Source organism: Carassius gibelio, chromosome B4 (assembly GCF_023724105.1).
Source record: "Carassius gibelio isolate Cgi1373 ecotype wild population from Czech Republic chromosome B4, carGib1.2-hapl.c, whole genome shotgun sequence".
Classification (NCBI taxonomy): domain Eukaryota; kingdom Metazoa; phylum Chordata; class Actinopteri; order Cypriniformes; family Cyprinidae; genus Carassius; species Carassius gibelio.
Window position 1 is genome coordinate 26,791,360 of NC_068399.1, and position 24,902 is coordinate 26,816,261.

The 24,902-nt window shown below is 36.7% G+C and overlaps 2 protein-coding genes across 6 annotated transcripts; both read right to left on the minus strand.

Moving 5' to 3' along the window:
- Positions 1-2,571: 2,571 nt before the first annotated feature.
- On the minus strand, positions 2,572-11,169 carry LOC127956532 (protein SCAF11). 5 transcript variants are annotated; one of them, XM_052554560.1, is made up of 15 exons: positions 10,986-11,169; positions 10,595-10,655; positions 10,279-10,424; positions 9,258-9,335; positions 9,090-9,169; positions 8,944-9,014; positions 8,262-8,296; positions 8,072-8,172; positions 7,849-7,965; positions 7,636-7,709; positions 4,831-6,894; positions 4,254-4,579; positions 3,877-4,053; positions 3,680-3,799; positions 2,572-3,446 (listed from the first exon to the last, which is right to left on the minus strand). In XM_052554560.1, exons 2-15 carry the CDS (start codon positions 10,614-10,616, stop codon positions 3,336-3,338), a joined length of 3,522 nt encoding a protein of 1,173 aa, XP_052410520.1. In that variant the 5' UTR covers positions 10,617-10,655; positions 10,986-11,169; the 3' UTR covers positions 2,572-3,335. The 5 variants fall into 5 exon arrangements, with proteins under 5 accessions (XP_052410520.1, XP_052410522.1, XP_052410519.1 ...); XM_052554562.1 differs by having other exon boundaries at positions 3,680-3,790; positions 3,877-4,050; positions 8,262-8,299; XM_052554559.1 differs by having other exon boundaries at positions 3,877-4,050; positions 8,262-8,299.
- A 1,526-nt stretch (positions 11,170-12,695) lies between these two features.
- Positions 12,696-22,042, minus strand: LOC127956542 (sodium-coupled neutral amino acid symporter 2). The gene is made up of 16 exons (XM_052554574.1): positions 21,747-22,042; positions 20,534-20,656; positions 20,358-20,442; positions 20,173-20,288; positions 19,339-19,412; positions 19,167-19,259; positions 18,775-18,850; positions 18,291-18,373; positions 17,489-17,547; positions 17,220-17,357; positions 17,058-17,137; positions 16,860-16,960; positions 15,764-15,888; positions 15,531-15,675; positions 14,845-14,942; positions 12,696-14,762 (listed from the first exon to the last, which is right to left on the minus strand). Exons 2-16 carry the CDS (start codon positions 20,653-20,655, stop codon positions 14,649-14,651), a joined length of 1,509 nt encoding a protein of 502 aa, XP_052410534.1. The 5' UTR covers position 20,656; positions 21,747-22,042; the 3' UTR covers positions 12,696-14,648.
- Positions 22,043-24,902: the final 2,860 nt, after the last annotated feature.

Consider the following 24,902-nt stretch of genomic DNA (forward strand, 5'->3'; position numbering starts at 1 on the left):
TTTTATTATGCATATAGAGAAATTGGGGTGCAGATAAGAGCTACACAATATGCCCATGTGTAAAGTATTTAAATATCATTAAATATTTAGATAATTCGATCATTAATGATTTCTTTGTTTTTGTAGTACAGTACAAAAAAAATCTACATTGCAATAATTACAAAACTCTGAGAACCATTTCTACACTTTTGTTTCCTGTAAAGAAATGGATCCATTTATGTAAGATTGATGCAAGCGATTTTTACCTGTCAAATTTAATAATGCAAATAATATCTTTATGTATTTTATTTATTTACATTTTTACGTTTTTCAAACATTGTCAAGAACATTGTTGGGTCTTATTTCATCTTAAAATAAAAAGGTATTAAAACAATCAGTTTTATTATTCCAATGTCAATTTACAAATCGTTATATAAATATTTAGATAATTTGATCTTTATATGAAAAATAGTTTTTTTTAAGCAAGGAAATAAGAGTAATTACACAGTTAACCACAGGATTTACCTATCATGTGTTCTGTAATAAACATAAATTTATACATTTAGCAGCTTTAATATATATATATATGTATGTATATAAGATATATAAGATAATTCGAGTCCGGGCGCCCTCCTGTGGTGAACTGTGTGAATTACACTATTACGGCTATTTCCTTGCTGAAAAATATTTTCAAGTGATCGGAATTAAATTAATTATATATATATGTGTGTGTGTGTGTGTGAACAGGTCATTTGCTAGTTGTTGTTTTATTGTTGTCAACAGTTTATTATAATACATTTGAATCACTACAAAATAATGTGATTCAAGATCTACCTTGATTTATATCTGCAGAAATAAATTGCATTAGTGTTATTCTTACAGTTCACCACAGGAGGGCGTAACGACTAAAAATACAGTATATTTCTATTAAAGAAAAAAAGTAATTAGCTTTTAGTAATTAGTTTTGTACGCTTATTTATGTATTCATTCATTCATTCATCTGGCTAAACATGATTAACAATTTATTAGAAATGTTATTTCCTCTGTCACCACAGGGGGGCGTTTCAGTTCAGTTCACTTTTTTCTTTTTACTATTTTACGTATTAATAATTTTTAACAAATGGGAGGTATAACAATAATACTATTAATATCAATAGTATTTTTATAATCTAAAATTAGTTTAAATGATATAGTCTAAACTAATTATTTATCATATTTTCTATGTTCAAGTGTTTTAAGAGTTTCAGCTAAAGTAGCAGCAATTTATTCCACAGAATTCACCACTGGAGGGCGGTCGTTTCTTTTGACTGGCATTAAACAGATTTATTTATGTACAGTCTGTTTTTTTAGTTAGTTTAATTATCTTATTAGTTTTCCCAATAATAAGAACGTTTTCATTGCGCAGAATAAACACTCATTTATAAAATCTAATCAGATTCAATACAAAATCATTTAATAGAAGTTTCCATTTTAACCCGAGATTCAGCAGTAGACATACGCTGCATTTATGTAATTCACACAATTCACCACAGGAGGGCGTTGAAACTCGAAATGTAAATATATATTAAAGGTGTAATATATATAAGTGAGTTGGTGACGTGACATTCAGCCAAGTATGGTGACCCTATTTCTAGGTAAACTGACAGATTTTTTTTTATTATTAAATATTTTTACATCGGGACAAAATAATTTAGTGCCACGTTTTCCTCTTATTCGAGTTACAACTTTAGAGGAAAGTAGCAGCAGTGTAACCCACGCAATTCACCACAGGAGGGCGCTTAAGATGCAATGAAAAAATAAATTCCAACTAATTTAAATAGATAATCTAACAGGCATTTTGTAATCACAAGAGGTTAAGTTCACTTACCTTTTTAAATTACACATGGGAGGTAGAACGCAATATTACTATAAATATTAATTGTACATTACAATTATAGGTGAAATAGCAGCAGTGTAATATCCCAAACTGACCACAGGAGGGCGCTCGGACTCGTAAAATTTATATTACAGACATTATTATGTATTTCTACTAAACTCAGCAATAATGGACAATTTGCCAGATAGTTTATTGCTGCACAGATTGAACATAAACGCGAATCAACAAAAAATGTATTACAATATTCTTCTGTTTTGAGTTTTAGCAATAGAATTGAGTTGCATCAGGGTAATTAACTCAATTCACCACAGCAGGGCGATTAAACTTTAAAATTGTCAATAATGTGTGCCACAAATGTAAAAATATATTTTTACTAAATATAAGGGAGTTAATTTCACATGCTTTGCTGCCTAAAAACAAGGTAAAGAACAATTTATTATATACTAATGCTAAAAGAAAGTAACAGTAATGTAATTCACACAAAGTACCACAGGAGGGCGTTTAAACTAGAAATAATTACCAGTAATGTAATTCAAACAGTCCACCACAGGAGGGCGTTCGTTTACGGTCAGTCGGCTTGCCTTTTTTCCGACCAAATAAATCATATACATTTTGAAAACCTCCAGTGGCTCAGTGGTCTGCTCGTTTGAGATATCAGAGGTCTGATTCGACTCAGGGAACACAAACTGATCTGTCCTCAGTAAAAAGACAAAAGATGAGATTCATGAGGCATATTTCATAAAGCAAGTTTATCAAATATACCAGACTTTTTTCAGTTAGTCTGATTTATTTTGAACCAAATCAACTGAGTAAATCAGATTAACTGAAATAAGACTGATTTGGTAAACCTGTGTAATGAAACAGCCCTCTGGTTTATTTCATTGCTTCTGAGAGGGTAAACAGACAGTGATTGAACTGCATAAACAGAATTACAGGACTTTAACCTGATATGACAACAAAATCATCTCGGCTCACCAGCAAACTACCCGTGTTCTTTCCACGTAAGGTTATGACTGAATCACACACACTCAAACACACATTCAGCATCTGCAGGGGATAATAAAGCTAATGCACATGTACTCCAGATTGTTTCGATGCTTCTAAAGGGAAAAGTCTTTATGTTTGACAACTGAGAGAGACACAGAGGGCAAGACAGGACAGGTCCAGTTGTACCACTTCAATCATCGGCCTTAATTATTCATTATCTTTGTTACTTTAGAAGCAAAATGCAATTAGAGCGACACCATTACAGATCTTTGATGACCCCCCCCCCCCCCCCCCCAAACACCCACCCACCCTTGAAACACAATCCAATAAAGGGCATTTGCACTATATCAAATCCAAATTAAACAAAATATGTAATCTCTAGAAAAATCTTCATCGTTGTATGTAAATGAGTTAAGATCGGCTCCAGTCAGTGACACTGAGAGCGGCCCGCGGTGGAGGAATTGCACTTGTGCAGTCAGCAGATCAGCGACCCTCAGCTCTTCTCCGATTTGCTTTTGCGGATGCATTTGTATTTGTCGACATACGCTTTCACCAGGTTAGCCACCTTGTCGGCGTTCACCTCGCCACTTTTGCTGTGACACACCTGAGAGCAGCAGAAATAAATAATTACTGTGTGCATTTGTGAAGCTGTTTGCACAAAGTAAAAAATCAAAAAATCTAAAATTTTATAAATCGGAGAATACAAATGTAAAAATATATATATGAATACAGTTAAGAAATAAAAGCATATGACAAGAGTATAAAGTAAATATGCATAAATGGTGTATGCATACACACATACATATTTATTTATTTATTTATTTTTTATTTACTTACTTTTTCCACAGCTTTCCGTACAATCTCTTTATATTCCTCCTTGTTGATTTCATTCTTCTGATAATATGGCTTAATCGCTGCTTTCACCTCATTGACGGCCCGCTCCTGAATCTGCAATTTCTTGGAAGGGACAATGAATTTTAGGAAGTAATATCAACGATAGCATGGATTAGTTTGCTTAAATGTGCAACACTTGCCTTCTCTTTCTTCGAGCTGTCAGCGTGGGCCTTGCTGTGAGAGGCGGGTTGGGTGGTGATGGAGGATGGCTGGGTCACACGGGGCGTCCCGACAGGAGGAGGAGGCACAGCAGCTACTTTGGTTGACATGGGTTTAAACGAAGCTTTGCCTTGTACGGGAAAACTGGACATCACCTGCTGGGAAGTATGCAAATGTTACAACCAAAATGGCTCATACATAAATTCATTTAAAGGGTTAGTTCACCCAAAAATGTACATTTTGTCATTAATTACTCACCCTCATTTTTTTACCCATAAGACCTCCGTTTAGCTTTGAAACACAAATTAAGATAACGAGTAATCAAAGACGGAATAATTATAACAATCACTGTGCTTACCTGAGGCGGGTAGCTGTCAGACTGTGCTGTGGTGAAGCCGCTCTGTTGCACAGGTGGAGGCGGTGGTGGAGGTGGAGGCAGTGCCTGCACAGATATGGATGGGACCTGGAGGAGCGCCCCAGTGGGGTGCAGCTGAACTGGCACTGGAGGGGGCAAGCTAAACTGGGGAGGAGGCTGCAGACCCACAGCTGGAGGTCTTGGCAGCAGAGGCCCCATGGGGTAACGCAGGACCCCCATCACACCCATCTGGTGGGGCATCAGGGGAGGGGGCAGGGCTGGGACCACCTCTGTTGGCAGTGGTGCATTTGGCTCATTCTGGGGGGGATCTGGAATATGGAAAACAGACATGATTTAATGGAGATGTTGAAGCTGGAAAGATGTGCTTTAGATAAACTTGAATGTCTATGCACTAGAAACACACATTTGTTGTTAAATTAGTCTTATTTGACTAGAGAAACAGAGAGGAAAAAACGTCAACAACCCATACTTTTATACTTTTGATGGAACGGAGTAAAATGGAATTACAAAAAAATGTAAATGATTTGGATCTATGGCCTTTATTTGGATAAAGACACACCTGCTTGTTTTGGGACACCTGGTGCACCTTGGTCCTCCTCTTGTCTGTTCCAGGCGTTGTTCCCGCCTCCCCGGTCTCTGCGCGAGTAGTAGTTCTGCACATCAGCCGGGAGAGTTCGGCGTACGGCCCAGCTGGACGCCGATGACCATCCGGAACGATCCAGCGGAGTCTCAGTGCCCTCAAACTCTTTCCTCTTCCCTCCAGGTCTATTGTCATTGAAGCGATTATAAGAATCTGCATTGTTTGTTGTCCCTGAGAAAGAGGTACGCTGCCTCCAGTTATCTGCTGGCTCGCTCTGCTGGCTGGATGTCCAGTGTGTGCCTCCTCTTCCACGGCCAGCATTCCAGCCACCTCGAGACCAGGAATCTGAAGGAAGATCACCTGCATTTTCGTCCCTTCGTGGCTCACGTCCTCTGGAATCAGTGTCTGCCCAAAGCCTCTCCCTCTCTTGCACCCAATCCGGGTTCTCGGTTCTGCCTCGGTCGGGCGATGCCTCATGGAATTTGCCGTTGTCAGACGAATCGGGTTCTCTTGATGAGAAATGCCGAGGTTTCTCTGCATTGTTCCTCCAGTTGGAATTGCGGAAACCTCGTCCATCGCCCCTGCTTCGCCATCCATCCCCTCCCCAAGACTCTCTCTTGCGAGGAGAGTTGGTTCCGTGATCAGCGTGTTCCTGGGATGGGCTCCGGTGTCCGGATTGCTTTCGGTCTCTGGAGCGACTACGCCGCCTGCGACTCCGCTCCCTACTACGACTACGGCTCCGATTCCGCCTGCCATCCTCTTGCTGTTCACGGTTTCGAGATGTGGAGCGTCTCTTGTGGCTACGATCCCGTGATCGAGACCTTGACCTGCGAGACCCTTCGCTCTTAGACTCCCTGTTGGGAGACCAGGTGGTCGTAGGCGAGTGAAAGCGAGACCTGCGGGATCGTCCCTCCCGCTCCCTCTTATCTGACACTTTATCCTCCTTACAAGAATCAAGTTTGGGCTTTGGATCATCCACCTGAGGCTCTTTCGCAGTGGGATCCATCCCAGCTTCAGCAATGTGGGCTACAATCTCGGATGCAGGAGAATCGCACTCCATAGGAATGGGATCAGTGTTATCCTGAGGACAACTTGCATTAGTGTCCTTTGATTCTGGGACGCCTTTCTCTTCTGGAACCGACGGTTCGTCAGCCTGGTCCTCTGTGAGAGGTGGAGGACTACTGGATTCCTGCTTGTCCAAACAGTCTTCTGTAGTGTCAGGCTCTGATTTCGGATCTACAGACTGGTCTGAAGCATCTGTAGGAGGTTCAGCTGCTGTTTCCAGTTGCAGAGGTGATTCTGCGTCCTGGGAGTCAGACTGAGACTCTTCTAGTTCTGCACAGGAAGGAGAAGGACAATCTTGCTCTTGTATTGGTGGATCATTCACTAATTCATCATGGTCTTCATCATTTGTCTCCACTTCTTGTTTGCTATCTTCTTGTGGAAGTATCTGATTGTCTTCAACTTCAATCACACTTTCGTTCACCACTTCTTCTTCTACTTTTGCCGTTTCCTCTTCCTGGCTACTGACATCAGGGGAAAAAACACATTCATCCTCAGTCGGACTCATCTGATTCTCCACCTCCATCTTCTCTTCTGTATCGACTGGCTCATGATCACCATCGATGTGATCAGAACTTGCTTTCTGGTCTGTTTTTGATTCTTCAGGTTCAGTTTCCTCTGCGACTCCATCTTCCTCATGATTCCCAATCTCAGTTTCTTGCTCCTCATCCTCAGGTCTTGCCACCTTCATCTTTTTTGGACGTCCTCTTGTCTTTGCTCCAGGCCTTGGATTGCTCCCCTGCTGCCCTCTGCTTGTAGAAGCCTGAGTATCATTTATGGGTTGTGGTGTAGAAGACGTGGTATCTGAATCTGTTGGCTGTGCGGCTGAGGAATCCTCCGACTCAGAGCGACTGTGTCTAGAGGAACGCCTGGTAGCAGCAGCTTCTGCTGGTTTCACCGAGGTCTTTGACCCAGAGCCCCTGGTTCCCTTTCTTTTCTCACCTTTAGGGCAAGTGACGGCACAAACTATGCCATGAGGAACTAATAAACAAAGGAAATAAAGAGTTAATAAAAACTAAAAGAAATTAAAATTTAAATAGTAACATAACTGGGAAGAATTGAAACTAAAATTCTTTTTAGTTTTCATTTGTAATACGGACTTCATAAAACTTCATAAAACTATACTATATATATATAGAAAAAAATCTAACAAAAAAAGAAAACTAAATTGCTGAGTATTAAAAAAGACATTAAAAAGTTGGGAGAAATGCTTAAACCAGTTAGAAAATAAAAAAAACTACAGGGAAACTATTATTATTATTATTTCTAAACAAAAGCTAATTAACCCATACATCAGTAAATTAAAAGATTTTAAGTAACTTAAAATGACAAAATAGCACTAGGAAATTTTTGTTTAATCATTTATGGATATAAAATAAATAATAAAATTTTTATTATTATAATTTTGAATGTTTTATTAAAATAAAGTACAATTTAATAGAATAAAAAATGTATAATGCTTGTTAGGACATTAACTTAGGCAGCCATAAAAAAATAAAAAATAATAAATAAAATTAAAACAAAAACAACACTAAAGTTGAAGCTAGAAAATTAAGAATAAACCAAACTAAAATTAATGGAAACAAAACTCAATTTAAAAGATAAGGTAGAAACAAAAAGTACAAATAAAAACTAAAGAACAAATTTCAAATAGCAACTTGAGTATTATGCATGTTTTTTCATATAACTTAAAGACAACTTGTTTTTTTCGAGTGCACATACCTGTGTGTTCAGAAAGCAGCAGATTCAGAGAGGCAGAGACAGCTGACAGAAGCAGGTGAGAGCGGAGTGATACCCTTAAAGTCGATAAGTAAAAGTTTCGTAAGCCAAAACAATGGACATGCACACAGAAGGAAATAGCAGCCAAAATTTCAAATATACTACATTTCAGATTCACATTTTCAAAACAAAAGCTGATCGAAACATGCTTCTCACCTGGGCACACCTGTAGAGAAGATTTGTACAGAGGCAGGAAGCCACCTGCGTTTTCTCTCTATTCTCCTCCACTGGACGCCGTCTGGTCCCTCCTCAGAAACCTCAACAGATCCTGTCCTACAGTGTAAAACAGAAAACACTTTAACATGCATCCTAGAGACACTGTTCAGAAAAAGAAACAAAAGTCACATGGTTTTCTGTCATTATGTCAGTGTATGCTTACATGATCTGTGGCAGTGTGCCCACCGTCGCCCCCTGCTGGCTGGGAAGTGATGAGTGAAAATGCTTAGTGAGCAGAAGAGAGTGGCATGAGTCTCCATTCACCTACACACAAAAGCAATGCTTAACACTTCCTGTTTTGTTCATATGTGATAAATAAGACTAAACGAAAACACAATTAGTTTAAGACTAACCTTTCTGTTTTTATCCACAGATGCATCCAAATCATCTGCTGAGAGGGGGAAAAAAAACTTTTATTTTGACAAGATTGGAGAGTTTTCAAGTCATTAAACATTAATTTTTTTCTGTTCTGTTATACAGAGCTCATTACGACAATCAGGTAATAAATACAAATCTTTAGTTTATATGCACAGATCTCTTACTAAAAAAATAAAACATGAAAACATTTACAGTATTACAGTTAAGATATGGGGAAATATACTGTGCAGTACCAGATTTTTATTTTATATATATTAAATGTAAAAAAATAAATATATATTTATAATATCAATAAACATTTATTTTTTAACATTTAAAGTTGGAAATTATATTATTGTTCTTGTTGCCTTACATTTTAATATCACATTATATACAATAATGTAGGTTTTATTTATATTTTGAATTTATGAATACTTTGAAAATAATATTTAATATTTAGGTTTTTAAATTAGTTATTTTTAGATTTTTCTATTTACTTTTAATTTTGGTTAAAGTTGTAGTAATTTTTTTGCGACTTGTTTGTTTTTTTGCTGTTTATATAGATTTTATCAATTTTTATTATTTTTGTATTGTATTTATTTTATAATGAAATATCACACTTTTACAACCATGCAAGCACTTCATGAACAAGACAAGAATTTATATTGAAGCACATACATGTTCTGTGGCATTTCTGATTGGCAGTAGCTGTTTTCTCTTGCGATCTCTCCGTGTTTCCCGTCTCTCCCCTGTTAATGACACAATTACCTATTTAATTATCAGATAAACTACATACGCAGCAAACACAATCACACTGCACTTACACTGAGATGCGACACATTCGTTGGCCCTCCAGACTGCAGCACTTGTGCGGCTCTGACGGTCTGGGTGCCTTCACAGGAAGCTGAAACACAGAGGAGAAGCTTGGCTCAGTTTCATCAGGAATAAGTTCCTCTTACCATGACATACGAGACAACAGGAAGACGTCTGACCTTGATGCACTGCTGCGAGGAGCCCTGCAGGTAGATCACACTGAAGGGTCTGCGGTCCACCGGGCAGGACTGTACCATCTGTAGCCCATCACATACAACATTACACATTACAACCTGAGCAGATTATACAGACTGATATATCAAGAGTCACTATATTGACTGTTTTTGTGTCTGTGAAAACAGTTTCAAACAAAGCCACAGCAAAACCTTTTTCAACTCCACGCAACACACACCAGTTTCACTACTGATTCATTCAGCATTTTTGAACAAATCGGGTGAGTCAATGATTCAATGACTCACTTATGCTTCATTGAGTGACTTGCTACCATCTACTTGTGGTTTGGATTCATATGTTGTTGATACTGATAACATATTATTCTAGCAGAATTTATAGATTAAATTTAAGAATTTGACATGAAAGATAACTCATATCTCATAATATTTTCGGTCAAGCATTTTACAGTCCTTCACCTTCCACAGCTGATATAAATACATATAAATACATTTAGCCCCTTTAAATAAGTGATTGTAATTGCAATGTAAAGAAACGATCAACCAGCATAACAAAACTTTTTTTAACCAAATCACAAAAATCAGCAGTTTTAAAAAGGTAAAGAATGTTCTAGAAATCAATTTAAGGTAGCAAATATCACAAATTAAAGGAAGACCTAATAGAACACTGCTTCAGAATAAGAAAAAGCAACAACAAAAGTGATAAATATGCATACACATATATACACATACATTACTGTTGTCATCTTTAATGTTATAGTATGGTTTATTTTTTTTAAATAAGTCTCTTCTGCTAACCAAGCGGGGGGTTTACTTGTTAAAAAAATACAGTAAAAACTATAATATTGTAAAAAATTGTGAATTTAAAATAGCTTTTTTCTTTGTGATTGTATTGTAAAATGTCTCGAGAGCCACATGATCTTTCAGAAGTTATTCTAATATACAGATTTGCTGCTCAGCTCCATATTTGTGTATGCATAAGGTTTATAAATCAGAAGTGGCAGCTGACCTGAGCCCAGCGGAGGATGCAGGCCGAGCAGTAGACGTGTCTGCAGCAGTCTGGTCTGGCTCTATCCGTCCGTCTGGTTCGGTTCAGACAAATCGGGCACCGCTGAGCCTCCTCATCCTCCAAACTCTCATCAGAGTTCTGCCCGCCTGAAAAAAAATACCACAGAGTTTTAATTCAAACATTTTACTGAATGATGCAATCAAATATAACATGCATCTCCCATCCAAAACCAGCAACCCAGCCCTACATGCCTAGTTCACTTTAGTGTATAAAGTTACAAAAGCATAATTTCCAGATATGAATAAACCCTGCTCACCCTTTCCTGGCCCTTCTTGCATCTTTGGCTCCGGGTCACAGCACCTCTGAGCCCTTATTTACTGTATCAGCACATTTAAAGGAGAAACATGTGTAATAAAGCACACATTAAGATCATCATAATGACAGCGCAACTCGGTCACTGGTTCTTTATCTGCTCTGTTTGTTTACTCTCTCAGAATAGCTAAAGTTTTAGCTGCTCATTAGCAGCCTTGAGCGATAATATAGGCTTTTATTGTGCTTAAGTTAGTTCTTTATGAATAGTTATTGTGGGTAACACACAAAGACACATATCGAGCTATTTACACGTCGTGTTTTTAAGTTAAGACTCTTGTTTATTAGTGTTAAGCGGCTAGCTGTGTTAGCATCTGTTGTAATTAGCACACACTCACCTCCGCGCGTGTCCCTCCACGGGCTTCAGGTCATATACTAACACGCAGGACACACCTCAGCGCGAAATAACACACACTTTTTGTGCACTTTCATGAGCATTTGCGCTCGAACTTGCGATGAATTTAGGCGTCCGGCCACATGTGGGTCAGTAGCTGCAGTTCCACCTCTTCACCGCTGGGTGGCGCTGCAGCGGGGCATGATGGGAGACCCACCGCTTCATCACGTGATAGGGTTTAAGGTTCACAGAAGAGCGGCTGATGCTTTTAAAAATTTTAAATAGTCCACCAGAGGGAGCTCCTTTTGCTCAGTACATTTTAAATTATACAACATGCAAATAAATACATAAATAAAATAAAATGAAAACAATGATGAATGAAAACACGATACATCTCTAATTTGTTATTTAATAATATGAAATGTTAAAATGATATATAAATATAACATAAAATTAAGCTATTTCTCCACAAGACTGAGATGAAGTTGTGATACAAATATTTTTTCCATTAATAAATTCCTATAATTTTTACTGATATATTATACTATGGAGTGTAAAATTATATACACATTATATACAGCGCTCCTCCTCTTTAGGTTGTTGCTTAGTTTGCTTTACATAGATTTTTTTTTTCCTAACATTCCATGAGTTCGAAGCTAGAGAGCTTTAATTAATGTTGTCATCTTAAATGTTATTGAATGTTTGTTTAAATCGAGTAAATACACTTTTAAATATATATACATACATACAAAATGTATTTTTTTTTTAATCACATTTTTTTTTTTTTTAGGTAAAATTATTGGAAACTATTTTATATTTTTGCAAGAAATCACTTCAAAAAGAATGCCTTTATTTTATAAAAATGTACTTTCAAATACATTTTATGCGATTATGATTTATTATCAGTGTTGGAAACCCGTGATACATTTTCATGATTCTTTGATGAATGAAAAGTTTAAAAAGAACAGCATTTATTTAAAATATAACTTTTGTAACAATATACTACCATTCAAAGGCCTGAGGTCAGTATTTGTTAAAAGAAATTAGTATTTATTAAGCAAGGATTTGTTAAATTGATAGAAACAGTAAAGATTCTATTTTGAATAAATGCTGTTCTTTTAGATTTTTGTTTATTTGTTTATGTTTTTTTGTTTAAAGCCCCCAAAAGTATCACAGGTTACAAATAAATAAATAAATAAAAGCAAATTTTTTTTTCTTACTTAAAAAAATAAGTAAGAATTTTAAAAATTTTGAGCGAATAATTATTAATTTGTATACATCATCATGTTAATTAAAATGCATTTTGTTTTATTGACCACAATATCATTGCTATTTGTCTGAGAGGGGCACTTTTTAATAATTTTGGAAAAGGGCATTGTATTGAGCCCCAAAAGCACCGCTTCTGCACGTGCCTGCTTAATATTGTTGTATGCTTTTTAAATGCAATACAAGTTATTAATACAAATATGCATTTATTCATATTCTAATAATAATAATACATTAAAACGTACATCTAAATTTCAATATTTTATGACATTTTCAGGCATCTTTTAGCTTTATTATGTGTAATCACTGATAAAATCCTTTGACTATTAAAAATATTTGACCTTGTGTGACCTTGTATGAAGCAAAAGAAAATGTGTGAAACAATGTGAGCTTTTCTAAACGATATGAAATAATAATTTTCTATCAAATAAATGTAATGACACATGGATGGGTTATCATGAACCTTTAATAGACATTAATTACACAATATACATACAGTGTTTCATTGAAACAAGAGCTTATCATTCGCAGGAATGGTCTCTTGTACATATCCCCCTCTCGAGTTTGAGTACAGCATTTTAATAGTAATGTAAAAGGTTTGTGTGTGTGTGTGTCGGGGCCAGTCACAAGATGATAGGAATCTTGTGCGCAGTTTAAAATTCACAGCCAGATGAAGAAGGGCCGATCAGGGCCCCGACACACAGAGGTACAGCTAAAGCTATTTTCATAATTCAAACATGTTGAGCAAAACGGAGAAAAAAAACAAGAATAAATGACAGCATATATACACTTCATTTTGTGGTATCTACACATATATACAATATATATATTTACACATAATACAGTAAAATAGATTAAATTACACTGATGTTTTTCCATAAATAACGGCTGGAGAGTTACAGGTTGGATGACACATGAGGTTTAGCTGTTGGAAGCACAGTGAGGTGTGTGTGTGTGTGTGTGAGACACGGTGGTCATGTGACCTCTCCATTCACAACACTCATAACGACTGATTGGTGGACGACACACACTTCTCTGTCTGTCTGTCTTTCTCTTTCAGGGAATAACTTCAAGCTGCCGATGGCAAACGCTGAATGGTAAGTCAAGTTGAACAGAACAGTTTAATTTCACCTCAGCAACAACGATCAGCCATTAGATCTTACGGTTTACAAAGCAAAAGTGATGACAATCATACTGTGAAGCTTTAAAGTCGACATGAAACAACAATCAGCAAATCGTTCCTTAATGTGACGTATCGCAGAGTGGAACAAGACACTTTATTAAATCATTATTAGCTATTATTGTATTTTAATGTTAAGGGAACATTCAGTTGATACTTTTGTAAACATTGCGGGAAAGTTACTTTTGAATGTTCTCTGAACATTCTAAAACAAGTAGCAGCATTTAAAAAAAATGTTACCACAACATCCAACTTTGAACGAACGTTCTATAAATGTTACTAGAAGAACGTTCATTTAAAATTCTGAATGTTGCATTTTAGTGTTTCAAAAATGCTAGATAAATGTCCAACTAAAGTGTTTATCAACAATGTATAAATAATGCTTTTACACAAATATTTTGAGAGAGCAGAGAACCTTAAAACAAACATTCTATTAACGTTACTGGAAGATTCTTTTAACGTTACAAGAATGAACATCTTGTTAGAGTTTGTTAATAACTTAAAGGAAAAAATTGACAGAACGTTCTGCATTCATTCCCTGTTAGCTGTGTCTCATGTTGACTGTAAAACACCCATCGCTGTCATCCCGGTTTAAATAAGTTACAGTAAATTAATTCAGTCGTTCCACCCGTCTGAAATCAACCACTACCAATCAATATTTGTTCATTAGTAGATCTACACGACAGGCCAAGGTGACTCAAGTAGTACAGTATAAATGGCATCGTAACAAATGCGTTAAAAGCATAGCAAAAATGTGCGAATTTACAGTTTTTTTCACATTTGCTGAAAAAGAGTAAGTGCTTTTCTACAGGCAAACACCAATATTTTTGGCAAGGATACAAACGGATCGAACACGCATCTGCAGGCAAAGCTCCGCTCAATGTTGATCGTGAAATCGATTTGGTTGTGTGTACAAAACGCCTAACCTGAATACGGAGAATAATGCACGTGTTTCTGTGCGACGTACCACGGAAAACTCAGCTGTAACGGAAGAACAACACAAAAGAAAAGCAAATGGACCAAAAAAAGCACAACAATACGAGTGGAGTACCATCTGTGTGGCCTAACAGTATACTGTACAAAGTTCAGGACATTCTTTCAGAATGGGATGTTTGTCTTTGCTCTGTGCTGAAAATAGAGCAGCTTCTTCTAGTTTTCAGATGCAGCGTAAGTGGCTTGGCTCCGCCCATCTGCCCGTCAATCAGGGTTAGGACACGCCCACTAGTGGCCATTGGTGTGCTCCTCTGAAGATCCTGCGTTGTGGATCCAGTCTGCGACGATCAAACCCATGCTGCTGAACATCACGATGATTCCCATGATGAGGAACAAAGTCGCCTGAGAAGAATGAGAGTGTGATGAGACACACGGAGTTCAACACAGGTCAAGAACACATTTGTTTGGTCAGATCATGTCTTACCCCGATCTTCTGGATAGACTTCATGGACTCCTTCTTCACCAGTTTGATGTAGAAAGCCGAGGGAAGGATGAATATCAACATAGCAGCAGCGGATGCACCTGCAGAGATGAAAAACATTAAAAAAATTAGTTTGAATTAAAATGGAAATTTACTGAAATACATTTTGTATGTAATTAAAAACTTTAATATAATAAAAAAGTAAGCTTATTTTATTTAAACTTATTTACTAGGCAACATTTCTAATTTATTATTATTAAAATAACTAAAACCCGAAATAATAATAAATAAAATAAAGACATTAATAAATGAAATCAAATACAATATTTAAAAGCTATTAGAAAATCTTGAATCTACAAAAATAATTTTATGTCACTTTGTTAACAAGGTAAAATTTAGACAACATTTGTTTACTAAAAAAGTATATGGATGTTTTTTTTAAAATATAAAAACTAATAGAAATGACTAAAACTTTACTGAAATTAAAATAAAATCAGAAGATATAAAAATTAAATAATTAATAAAAACTATAATTGTATATTAATTATGCTAATTATTAATTATTATTGTTTAAAATTACATTTAGAATATTGAAATATAAAATTACTAAAATATAAAACATGATATGACAATAACACTGCCAGTGCCACACACACACGTGATGACATCACTTCCTGTGCAACACCTACCGATGAATCCGAAAATGTCTCTGATGGTGGGAACGAAGATGACGAGGATGTTGACGCAGATGAGCAGAACGACGGTGATGCAGATGTGACGCGGCCAGCTGAACTCTTTAGAGGCGCAGAGCAGATGGTTGACGGAGTTGCGGATCTGAAACGTTAAAAAAGCGATTGGTCAACACTCCTGCAAGCAACGTCTGCGTATGTTTCCAGGCCTGTAAATGTGCTGGAATACTCACTGGGAAGAGAACCACGGGCACCGTCAGCGTCACGGCGGTCAGGACGGCAAAACGCACGATCAGAAGCACCATATCAAAGCTGTAGACCTTGGAGTAAGTGTGCAGGAGCTCAGGTTCAACAGCCTCTGCAGAATAAAAAAAATCTTTAGGTTAGACTTACTATAGAATTGAATTGTTAGTTCAGACCATTGAGATAATATCCCAGCTAATAAATCATTTGTCCAAGTTATCTGGTCTTAATAATGTTTACAGAGCGTTTTTTTTCCTCATTCGTCTCACATTTTTTAAATGTTAAAGGTCGTTTTAGAATGTTCAGAGAACATTTAAAAGTAACATTCATATAATTGTTTTCAAAACGTTCAAATGGAATGTTCCCTTAACTCTTGCATTATCAAGGATAAAAAATTATGTTTTGAACATTCAGAAATAAAATTTTCATAACTTAAAATAATTGTTTATAAGGTTTATATATTTTTTGTTAATATTTGAATTAGTTTTGATTTTAAAATGTTTTTTTTTTCCTTCTTCATTTTCTTTTTCCAAGACTTTTTGGTACTTATTTTGATCTTTCAATAACTAAATCAATAAAATAAAAAAATAATTAACCAAATAAAAATGTGAAATTTAGCCCTTTCTACATTTGAATAAAAATTTTTTTTTTTCATTCAATGTGTTTTTTTTTAAAGTAGCAAACATGTTTTAAGGTTTAGTTTTAGTTGCCCTCCTCTGAATGATGAAAAGCACTTTACATTTTATTGCCAACAAATTTGTTGTAACTTTGTCCAGCACATCAAACAAACCATCCCACAAAAATTACAGAATGTTTCTTGCTTTCAGGTAAATGTAAAAACATCAAACACAGTTATCTATTCCTGCTGCGGCAAGCAGCTCAACCTCTCTGACTCTCAAAACTTGCGTAACCGACCGGAGCCATGGAGAGATTCGACGAATCCGGTGCGCTCTAACAGACACACCTACGTTTAAAACAAACACTGCCTCAATGTAGATTTCAACCTGGCATTGGACTTTAAAATGTGTCGTAATGCGTGTGGAAGAGGTTCGGGCTCTGATGTGGCCGTGCGTCTGTTTTGCTCACCGTTGAAGGTCAGGTATCCAAACAGAGCAGCCAACAGATACATGATAAACATTCCCAGGAACGAGACATTTGCAACGCTCTGCATCTTCCTTCTGGAACGACTGCACATAGAAAGTTAGAGAAAGAGTTAGTACGTTTGTATAGCGAGGTTGAACTCACAATATTAGTTTTATATCGAAGCATTAAAGCTGCACTCACTCTTTGAGCTCCGCGTACATGGGCAGAATCGCCGGGTGGCACACAAACGCAAAGGTCAGGATGGGCACTGCATACACAGTCTAAGATAAAACAATAGCAAGTTAGATCACCGCACACTTTCACTCACATGCAAATACCTGAATGCTAATTTCCGCCTCTTACCTGTGAGTTGAAGACGAAGTACTTGGGTTTGCAGCACTCTTCATCAGTAGTGTTGACCTGCGGCTGAGAGACGTTCACTGTGATGTTAATGAAGTTCTCCGGTAACGGACAGGGGATCTGGAACTTCTTGTAGATCACCTGAAGAACAAAAGCAGGAGGGATCGTCTCATCAGACTAACAATAGCTGCTGGAATGACACTAGCTTTCATTTGCGTATTTATTTGTATGTTAAAAAAAGAGCAATTTAAGGCAAATATCTCAGTACTCACCACAATCAGGAAGAACACCATACACAACAATGAGAAACCACTCGTGTATCCCAGATAACCTGAAACAAAAATACAAACCATAAGGATAAAGCACTTTAAAATATAAGTCACCCACTTATATTTTACATATAATGTTTCTAAAATTTTGTTATATTTATTTATATATTATTTTATTACTTTTATAAAAAAATCAAATTTTTTTTATAATAATAATAATGATAGTTATTATTATTTTACTCATCATTTTCACAAATAAAATCATTAATAAAAATAATTGTTTCTATTATTCTATTACTATCTGTCATGGTTTTCTTTTATTTATTATTTTAATAGTAAAAAAATAATAATATTTGCTTTGAATATTTAATTAAAAAAAAAACTTTTTATCAACATAAAAACTGCCACGTTTCATATTTCATTGTTTACTATCATTTTATTATATGAATTTGTATAATAATTTTATCTTATAACAAAAATAATTGTTAATTCTAATACTTCTTTTATGTATAATTTTATTAATAATTTAATAATCTATTATCTGAAAGCTGTTGCCTGAGCATCATATATTACATAAATAGTTTGTCTAAACAATTCTATTTTTAACATTTTTTTAATTATTTTATTATATTTTGTAAATCATTTCATTTATTTTTCTAAATTGTTTTTATAAAAAACAAATCATATATTACAGAATTTTATGCTTGTACAGAGAATGGGCTAAATTTTCTCTGTGTAAAATATACTTTATTACTTATTTTGGGGTATATTTTTATTAATTTGTCCTTCATTTGGGAACACTTACCCAGGTTTTTAAGCAGCGACAGCGGCAGTATGACGGCCACACTGACAATCAGCACCAGATAATCTCCATTAGTGTACCACGAGCTGGAAAAAACACCAAAACCACAGACATCAATTTCAGCACGCAGAGGAAATAACACATAGCAGTTCTGCAACATCCTGTTTCACAAACACAAAACTCTATAGAGCGCATTTCAGTTTTGTGGCTTTGAGTGCATTGGGGCTCCATGTAGGGGCCTGAATCTTGGATGTCAGTGTTTATTGCACACAAAGCTCTCAGTCGACATCTTTGAACAGACGTTCAGACCCCCCCCCCCCACCCCCTCGAACAGACAGCTGTACAATAAAGAGCTCACACTGTTCTACACAGAGATGAAAAACATTCCAGCACAACAATAACAACATCGACCCGTGCTGTTCCAGTCCTCGCACAGCTCCGAACATCATCTAAGAGCCAGACGTGACGGCGATCAATAAAATCTTACTTGTCGGTAGAGTCCAAGAAGGCCTTAATGACGATGGGCATCTCGTACTTCACGATGTAGAGGTAGCTTGCCATAGCTGGGATTGAAAGAGAGTTTAAAACACTTTAGCGCCTTAAACCAAAACACTTACTATCTGCACATTTCCAGGTAAACAAGCTTAGGTTATAAAACGGTTGCGGGAACGTTGTTTTGAAATGTTGAAATGTGTAGATTTCTTGTCATGATTATGAGTTACATTATTTAAAGTTTACAAATACATCTCTTGCAACATTCTATTTTTTTTTTTTCATTCACCCGAAACATATGATTATTTGAACATTTGAACATTGAACCCTTAAAGAACATTCTGTCCTCACATTTATAAAAAACTGCTCAAACTCATAAACTCATACCTCCAAAGTTCTGCATGGTGATAGAGCAGGACGCTGCCAGTTTTCCGGGGATGCCGAAGGCCTTGTACCCCAGCTGTTCATACACCAGAGAACCTGGACGGAGGGGGGAGAGCATTAAAACATACTTATCACGGTTAAAAATAGAAATATAGTTGCACAGAAAGCAGCTAACCTCCTTCGTTGGCCGTTTTGAGCAGCAAATGGACTGAGTAGAGAGAGAAAATAGCCACGGCCACCAGCAAGATCCTGTAGAAACGAACAATACACAAGCTGAATTATTAAAATCGCTCTCAAACTCAAACTCAATGCTCGCTTTAACCATTTCAAAACAAAAAAAAACAGTTTCATATGAAAAACTGTGCTTTCATTAGAGATTACAATAGACAAACTGTGCACAGAAGACCCGGGAAGATGCATTAGGAAAAACAGAAAGCTCGTATTGACTTTAAGTGTTAGACTGTAATGAGTCACGTTATAAACAAAGCACACAAACACAGATATGTTCATAATAGAGGGAGGTGACTATAGATTAGACCTGATTACATTCTCACACACTCATTCATTCCTGTCTGGAGCGCTCTTGTTCCCGTTATAACCTGCCTGACCTTCAGTAGATTTCCACTTCACATGCCTGGAGCTGACGGTCACATCTTTGCTATTTAACCCATTGCTCAACCAAACAGTAAAGGTTTTCCCTAATGCACTTAATGACTCAAATTCTGTGTCTAAAGCCATTAGGATTTCACTGTGCAAATCCCATTTCAGTTGCATAAGAAGTCATTCTTTGATGGATTCCTAGCATCCGCTTAGCACTGGAACACCTTTACATAACCGGCAGAAACTCCTCTATCACCAGATTAACACGTACGGCTTTGTTTGTAAACACCGTGCATTTACTTCCTTCACCCGAGCCGAACCGGCCGACTCAGATCAGCTGCACCAGATTCACACTGAACTGTTTTTGGTCGTACGGAAATAAAGAAGCACCTCGATAGTCGATACTCACACAAACATGGCGATGCCGGTGTTGGCCATGGCATAAGCAAGTCCAAGGATTCCACTTCCCATGATGGCATTACCCAAGTTAAACACAGACATCCCAAACGACGCCGAACCAGGGCTCTGAAAAACAGGAACAGTGAGAAAACCGCAGTATCTAATGAAACCTTTTAGACCAGATCAACCACTTACATATTCAGCTTCAAATTTCTTTTTTCCCAATTGATGATCAGTGAGAAAGTTCTGGCTTTCTGCGTCCATGTCTGTATACGGCATTCTGTAACCACATCATCAGTGTATTAGATCAACATAAGAGAAGATTTATTAACTAATAATGACACGTCTAGGTCAAGCGAAGCACTTTTTACCCCTTTTTTATGAAGGGACAGTCTGGATAACTTGTGTTCTCAGTGCTGTTGGAACTGCAGCTGTCTACATCCGGAGCGATGTTTAAAAGAGTCATCTTTGTTTTTACAGGGGCTTTGGTCATTCTGTAACGTAAAACAAGTTTATTAGTTTAATATCAAGAGTTGCAAGCATTTGACCTCAAATTAGCTAAATAAAATGATTACTGAAACATTTAAACACACATTGTCATTATAGTCTAATTATGATTTGGTTTGTTTTTGTTTCAAAACCAGAAATAACCAATATGACAGTCGATATGTGTGCTCCTCATCGTTTTAAAATAATCTATGTTCACACATTGCTCGGGCGTAGGTTTCAAAAATATTTTTTATATTCTAGAAACACTTTGCATGTTACGTCTAGTAGTTAAATATTGACTCGTCTTTTTATTTGCATGGGTTTTGTTTATTCTGTAATGTAAAATAATTACATATAGTACGTATTACGCAAGGATTTAGGTTTTGCTATTTGACAGTCGATCCCGTGTCTCCAGAAATCTTCGAAGCATCGTCAATGCACGTCTCCGCTGCCGGAGGCATCATGTCACGTGACACACCAAGCCCTGAGTGAGTGGAAAATTACAAACCGGCAACAGATCTGCACGCGGATGCAGCCGCCGCATCGTCATCAAGTATTCATTCCCATCAGTCTATTCTTTATTTATACGTTCGGAACCAAATGACTGAACATAACTAACGTTAATTAAGGTGTTTATTATTGCTGGTGACTCGTTTAACGTATTTAATCAGATTCTGATGTCCATTTTTGTGGAAAGGAAACTTAAGTATTAAATTTCCGTTTAAACTCCCAAACCACATGAATAATTGAATAACATTAAATAATAATGATAATATATTGATAGAATGAAGGTAAAATGCAGACGCTCCCGCTTTTATCAACAACAACCGGGAAAATCAAACAACGCCAATAAGACCCTTTAAATTACCTCATTTAATACATCCAGCTTTTGACAGCGTTTTCTAAAATATTAATATTTAAGATCATTAGAGATACGCAATTATGAGCGTGTTTGATTAATGAATGCATCCTTTTGAAAGGATGTGCGGAAATAAGATGATGAAACACGAATGAGTCAAGACAAGACCAAAAATGAACAAAGAAAAATTAAATAAACGACAACAACAGTGAGGTGAAACTGGAATGAGATCTTACCTCAATAATAATAATTAAAAAGACAAATCCGTTTCTTCAGCTCCGCTGTAAATGGAAAAAAACTGACCAAACCCTCCAAGTCGTGAAGATTGTTCCACTACAAAACCGATAACAATTGATCCTTCGAAAATGTACCGTGGTAGACAATAAATAAATAAATATCCTAAGTTTACTGGAGTATAAATAGAAACACTAATAAATTATAGACCCTACAAACTGTAACAATAATAGTAATGTTGAAGCTTAGCGGAGATGTCGTGTGGGCGCGTCCGGCATCACAGTCGTGCTCTGATGCTTCTGAGATCGGTTTATATTCATCAGCCGGGTCACCCGGGTGGAGCCTGTGACGTCACTGTATACAAACAGACCTGACCCAGACTTGAGACCTTCCCAGCCTCATATCACAGCTGTGTCTCCTAGAGAGCAAATGGAAATTTTTTCCTGAGAGTAATCTGAATTACAGCCACAGTGATCTCATGTCTCATTAAGTTCTCAAAAATAAAGATTCCAAGGAACATTTCAGCGATCAGTTCTTAAAATAACTTTTTCCTGAGTTAAAGACTAATCACAGTAATCTCTAATGTCTAGAGTTTCAGAATTTCTCAAAAATCAAGGTTCCTTAGAAGAACAATTTTAGGTTCCCCAAAGAAAATTTCAGTGATCAGTTCTTAAAAGAACATTTTAATCATCTTAAAAACCTGTTGTGAAATGGAAAGGTTCAATAAAGGGTTTTTATTGGCATCGATGAATAACATTTTGTCAAGTTCTTTTTGTTCCTTTATTTAAAAGATTTTATGGATGTTAAATGTTAAACTACAGTTAAACTACAAATTAACCATGGTTTTGATAAACTACCATGGTATCTGTAGTAAAAATGGTTAAAAATTATCCCCCAAAAACATGGTTACTACACTTTAACTACAATAAAACCATGGTTAATATTTGCAAGGGTCGAGGGTCTTTTATTTTTAAAAGAGTTAAGCATCTCAAAATGCTTAAAAAGTCAAAGATCTCAGTATGAAGTCCATTTAATCTAAACTTTAAATGATTTGAGCTTATGGGCATGTTGATTTTATTTCTGTTTGCTGGCTGTTTTTAGGAGAAACAAGTTTGAAAGAACTAAAAACTTATAAGTGTCCTTCAGATCAGCATCTAAACAACAACATATTTCTCTGTGGTAAAAATTTCAAACAATTTGACTTCAGAGGAACCACAGATATAGACCACAACCCACCCTGTGCCCTATTTCAAGCGAGGAAATATTATAGCGGTTGCCTTATATTGCTCAGGTGGTTTAAAAAAGTTATCTGGTATGAATTAGCAATCATCTTTGTATCAGAAGTTCCTCCTAAATGAGTGGATTTTGAGATAACTTGGAGCGAAACACTTTATTTGTGTCTACTGAGATGTCAAAGACAATGACTTTTCCATGACAGTGAATAAGATCATGGGACCACATGATTATGAGAGGTGCTGTGAGGAACAAAAGGAGGAATTTTACAAAAAGAGGACCTTCTGAGATGACGTTAGACACAAGTGACAGATTAAATGAGTTGGGAATGAGTGCGGTCCCATGTTGGGAGAGCGCGCCTGGCTTTGGGTCACGCCACACAAAGTTTGTTGTTTCTTTCGCTCCCAGCATAACTTAAACGAATCACTCGCCTGAGCACCTTCACACAGAAGTTCTTCGTCACCCCCTGATCGGCCAAATCCCTCAGTGGTAGTGGGACTCCGGTCTGCGGTGATTTACCCTTGGATTAAAGGCCACTGCAGCCTCTGTGCTGGAGTTCACAAAAGAACACGGATGCTGGAATGTCGGACCTATTGAAACAAGCCCTGGGGCCCCAGGCGACGCCCCGACTCCATAGGTAAGACTGGATCAACAAAAGCATTTTTCTGTCTCCACTGTGTGAAAAATGTGTGGAAGAAATCCCAGCTCTGCGTATGAAACTAGTAGCATCCATGGAGAAATGACACTCTTTGCATAGTAAAAAAATGAGGAAAACCATCAGATGCATTATGTTAAGATACAGATTTTCAGTTTGTTCATTCAAATATCACCTAGTCTCATAATGTTCTTCAGTGCCAGATTTATTGAAGAAATGCTTTCACCTACCAATTCATTGGAATTGTCTTGCTTTCTGAAAGAATGGTTTCTAAAATCTGGTTTCGTCATGTTCTTCTTTAATGAATAAATGCTTTCACCTGCTAATCCGTTGGAAATATCTTGATTCCTGATTGGAATTGTTTTTTAAATATGGTCTTAAAGCGTTTATATCTTTATTGAACAGATGCCTTCTAAGACCATTAATAATGCAGAACAAAAGTATGTGAACCCTTTCTTCCTTGGAAAACAAAAGATATGTGAGACGTGTCGATGACATGAATTTTTAGTTTTTTTGGGGAAAATACCACTGTCAGAGAAATTTTATGTTACCAAAATGTTCTTTTGCATCTCATCTGTCCAGAGAATATTTTTCCAGGAGAGTTTCAGAACATCCTGGAAAGTCTCCTGCAAACATGAGATGGGCAACAGTGTTTTGTTTCTGTAAATCTGTGCTTTTTTTCTGTGATAGCCTCCCACGAACATGGTTTTGTCAGTGTTTTTCTTATGTTAGACCGGCGTTATCATGTGTCGGGATATCTTCACCTGGGCAGATCTGTTGCGCTCATCCTAAGGTTCTGTGTCACTTGTTTGAGGTTTTTACAGTTATCCTCACACCGATCTTTGTAGGGTGTCTTGTCCCAGAGAGAGGTGTATTGGTGCTGGATTTCTTCATTAGGTAAGCTATCTGCCTGAAAGTGGACGAAAGGAGGCTCAAGAATAAAGAAATCCTTACAGCCTTCTGAACTGGTTCACCTCTTCTCTTAACCACTTGGGTCACAGTGAATCTTGCAGAAAAAAATCAGGTAACTGAAATGTTTAGTGTGTGAAAGGGCAAACTAAACCCAAGGCTTTTTCTGAGCTGCAGCTGTTCTGGAGAGTAAATTGACCGTTGTTCTGTAAATACTCGAGGAAGGTTCTGTTTGCTCATTCGTTTACACAGGTTCTTTCTTTAACTGGACTGGTCCAAATTAACCTTTTTACAATCCTTTCAAATCATCAGTTAAATTACAGAGTTTATTTCATCCTGTAAACGCTAAACGCTTGAAAAT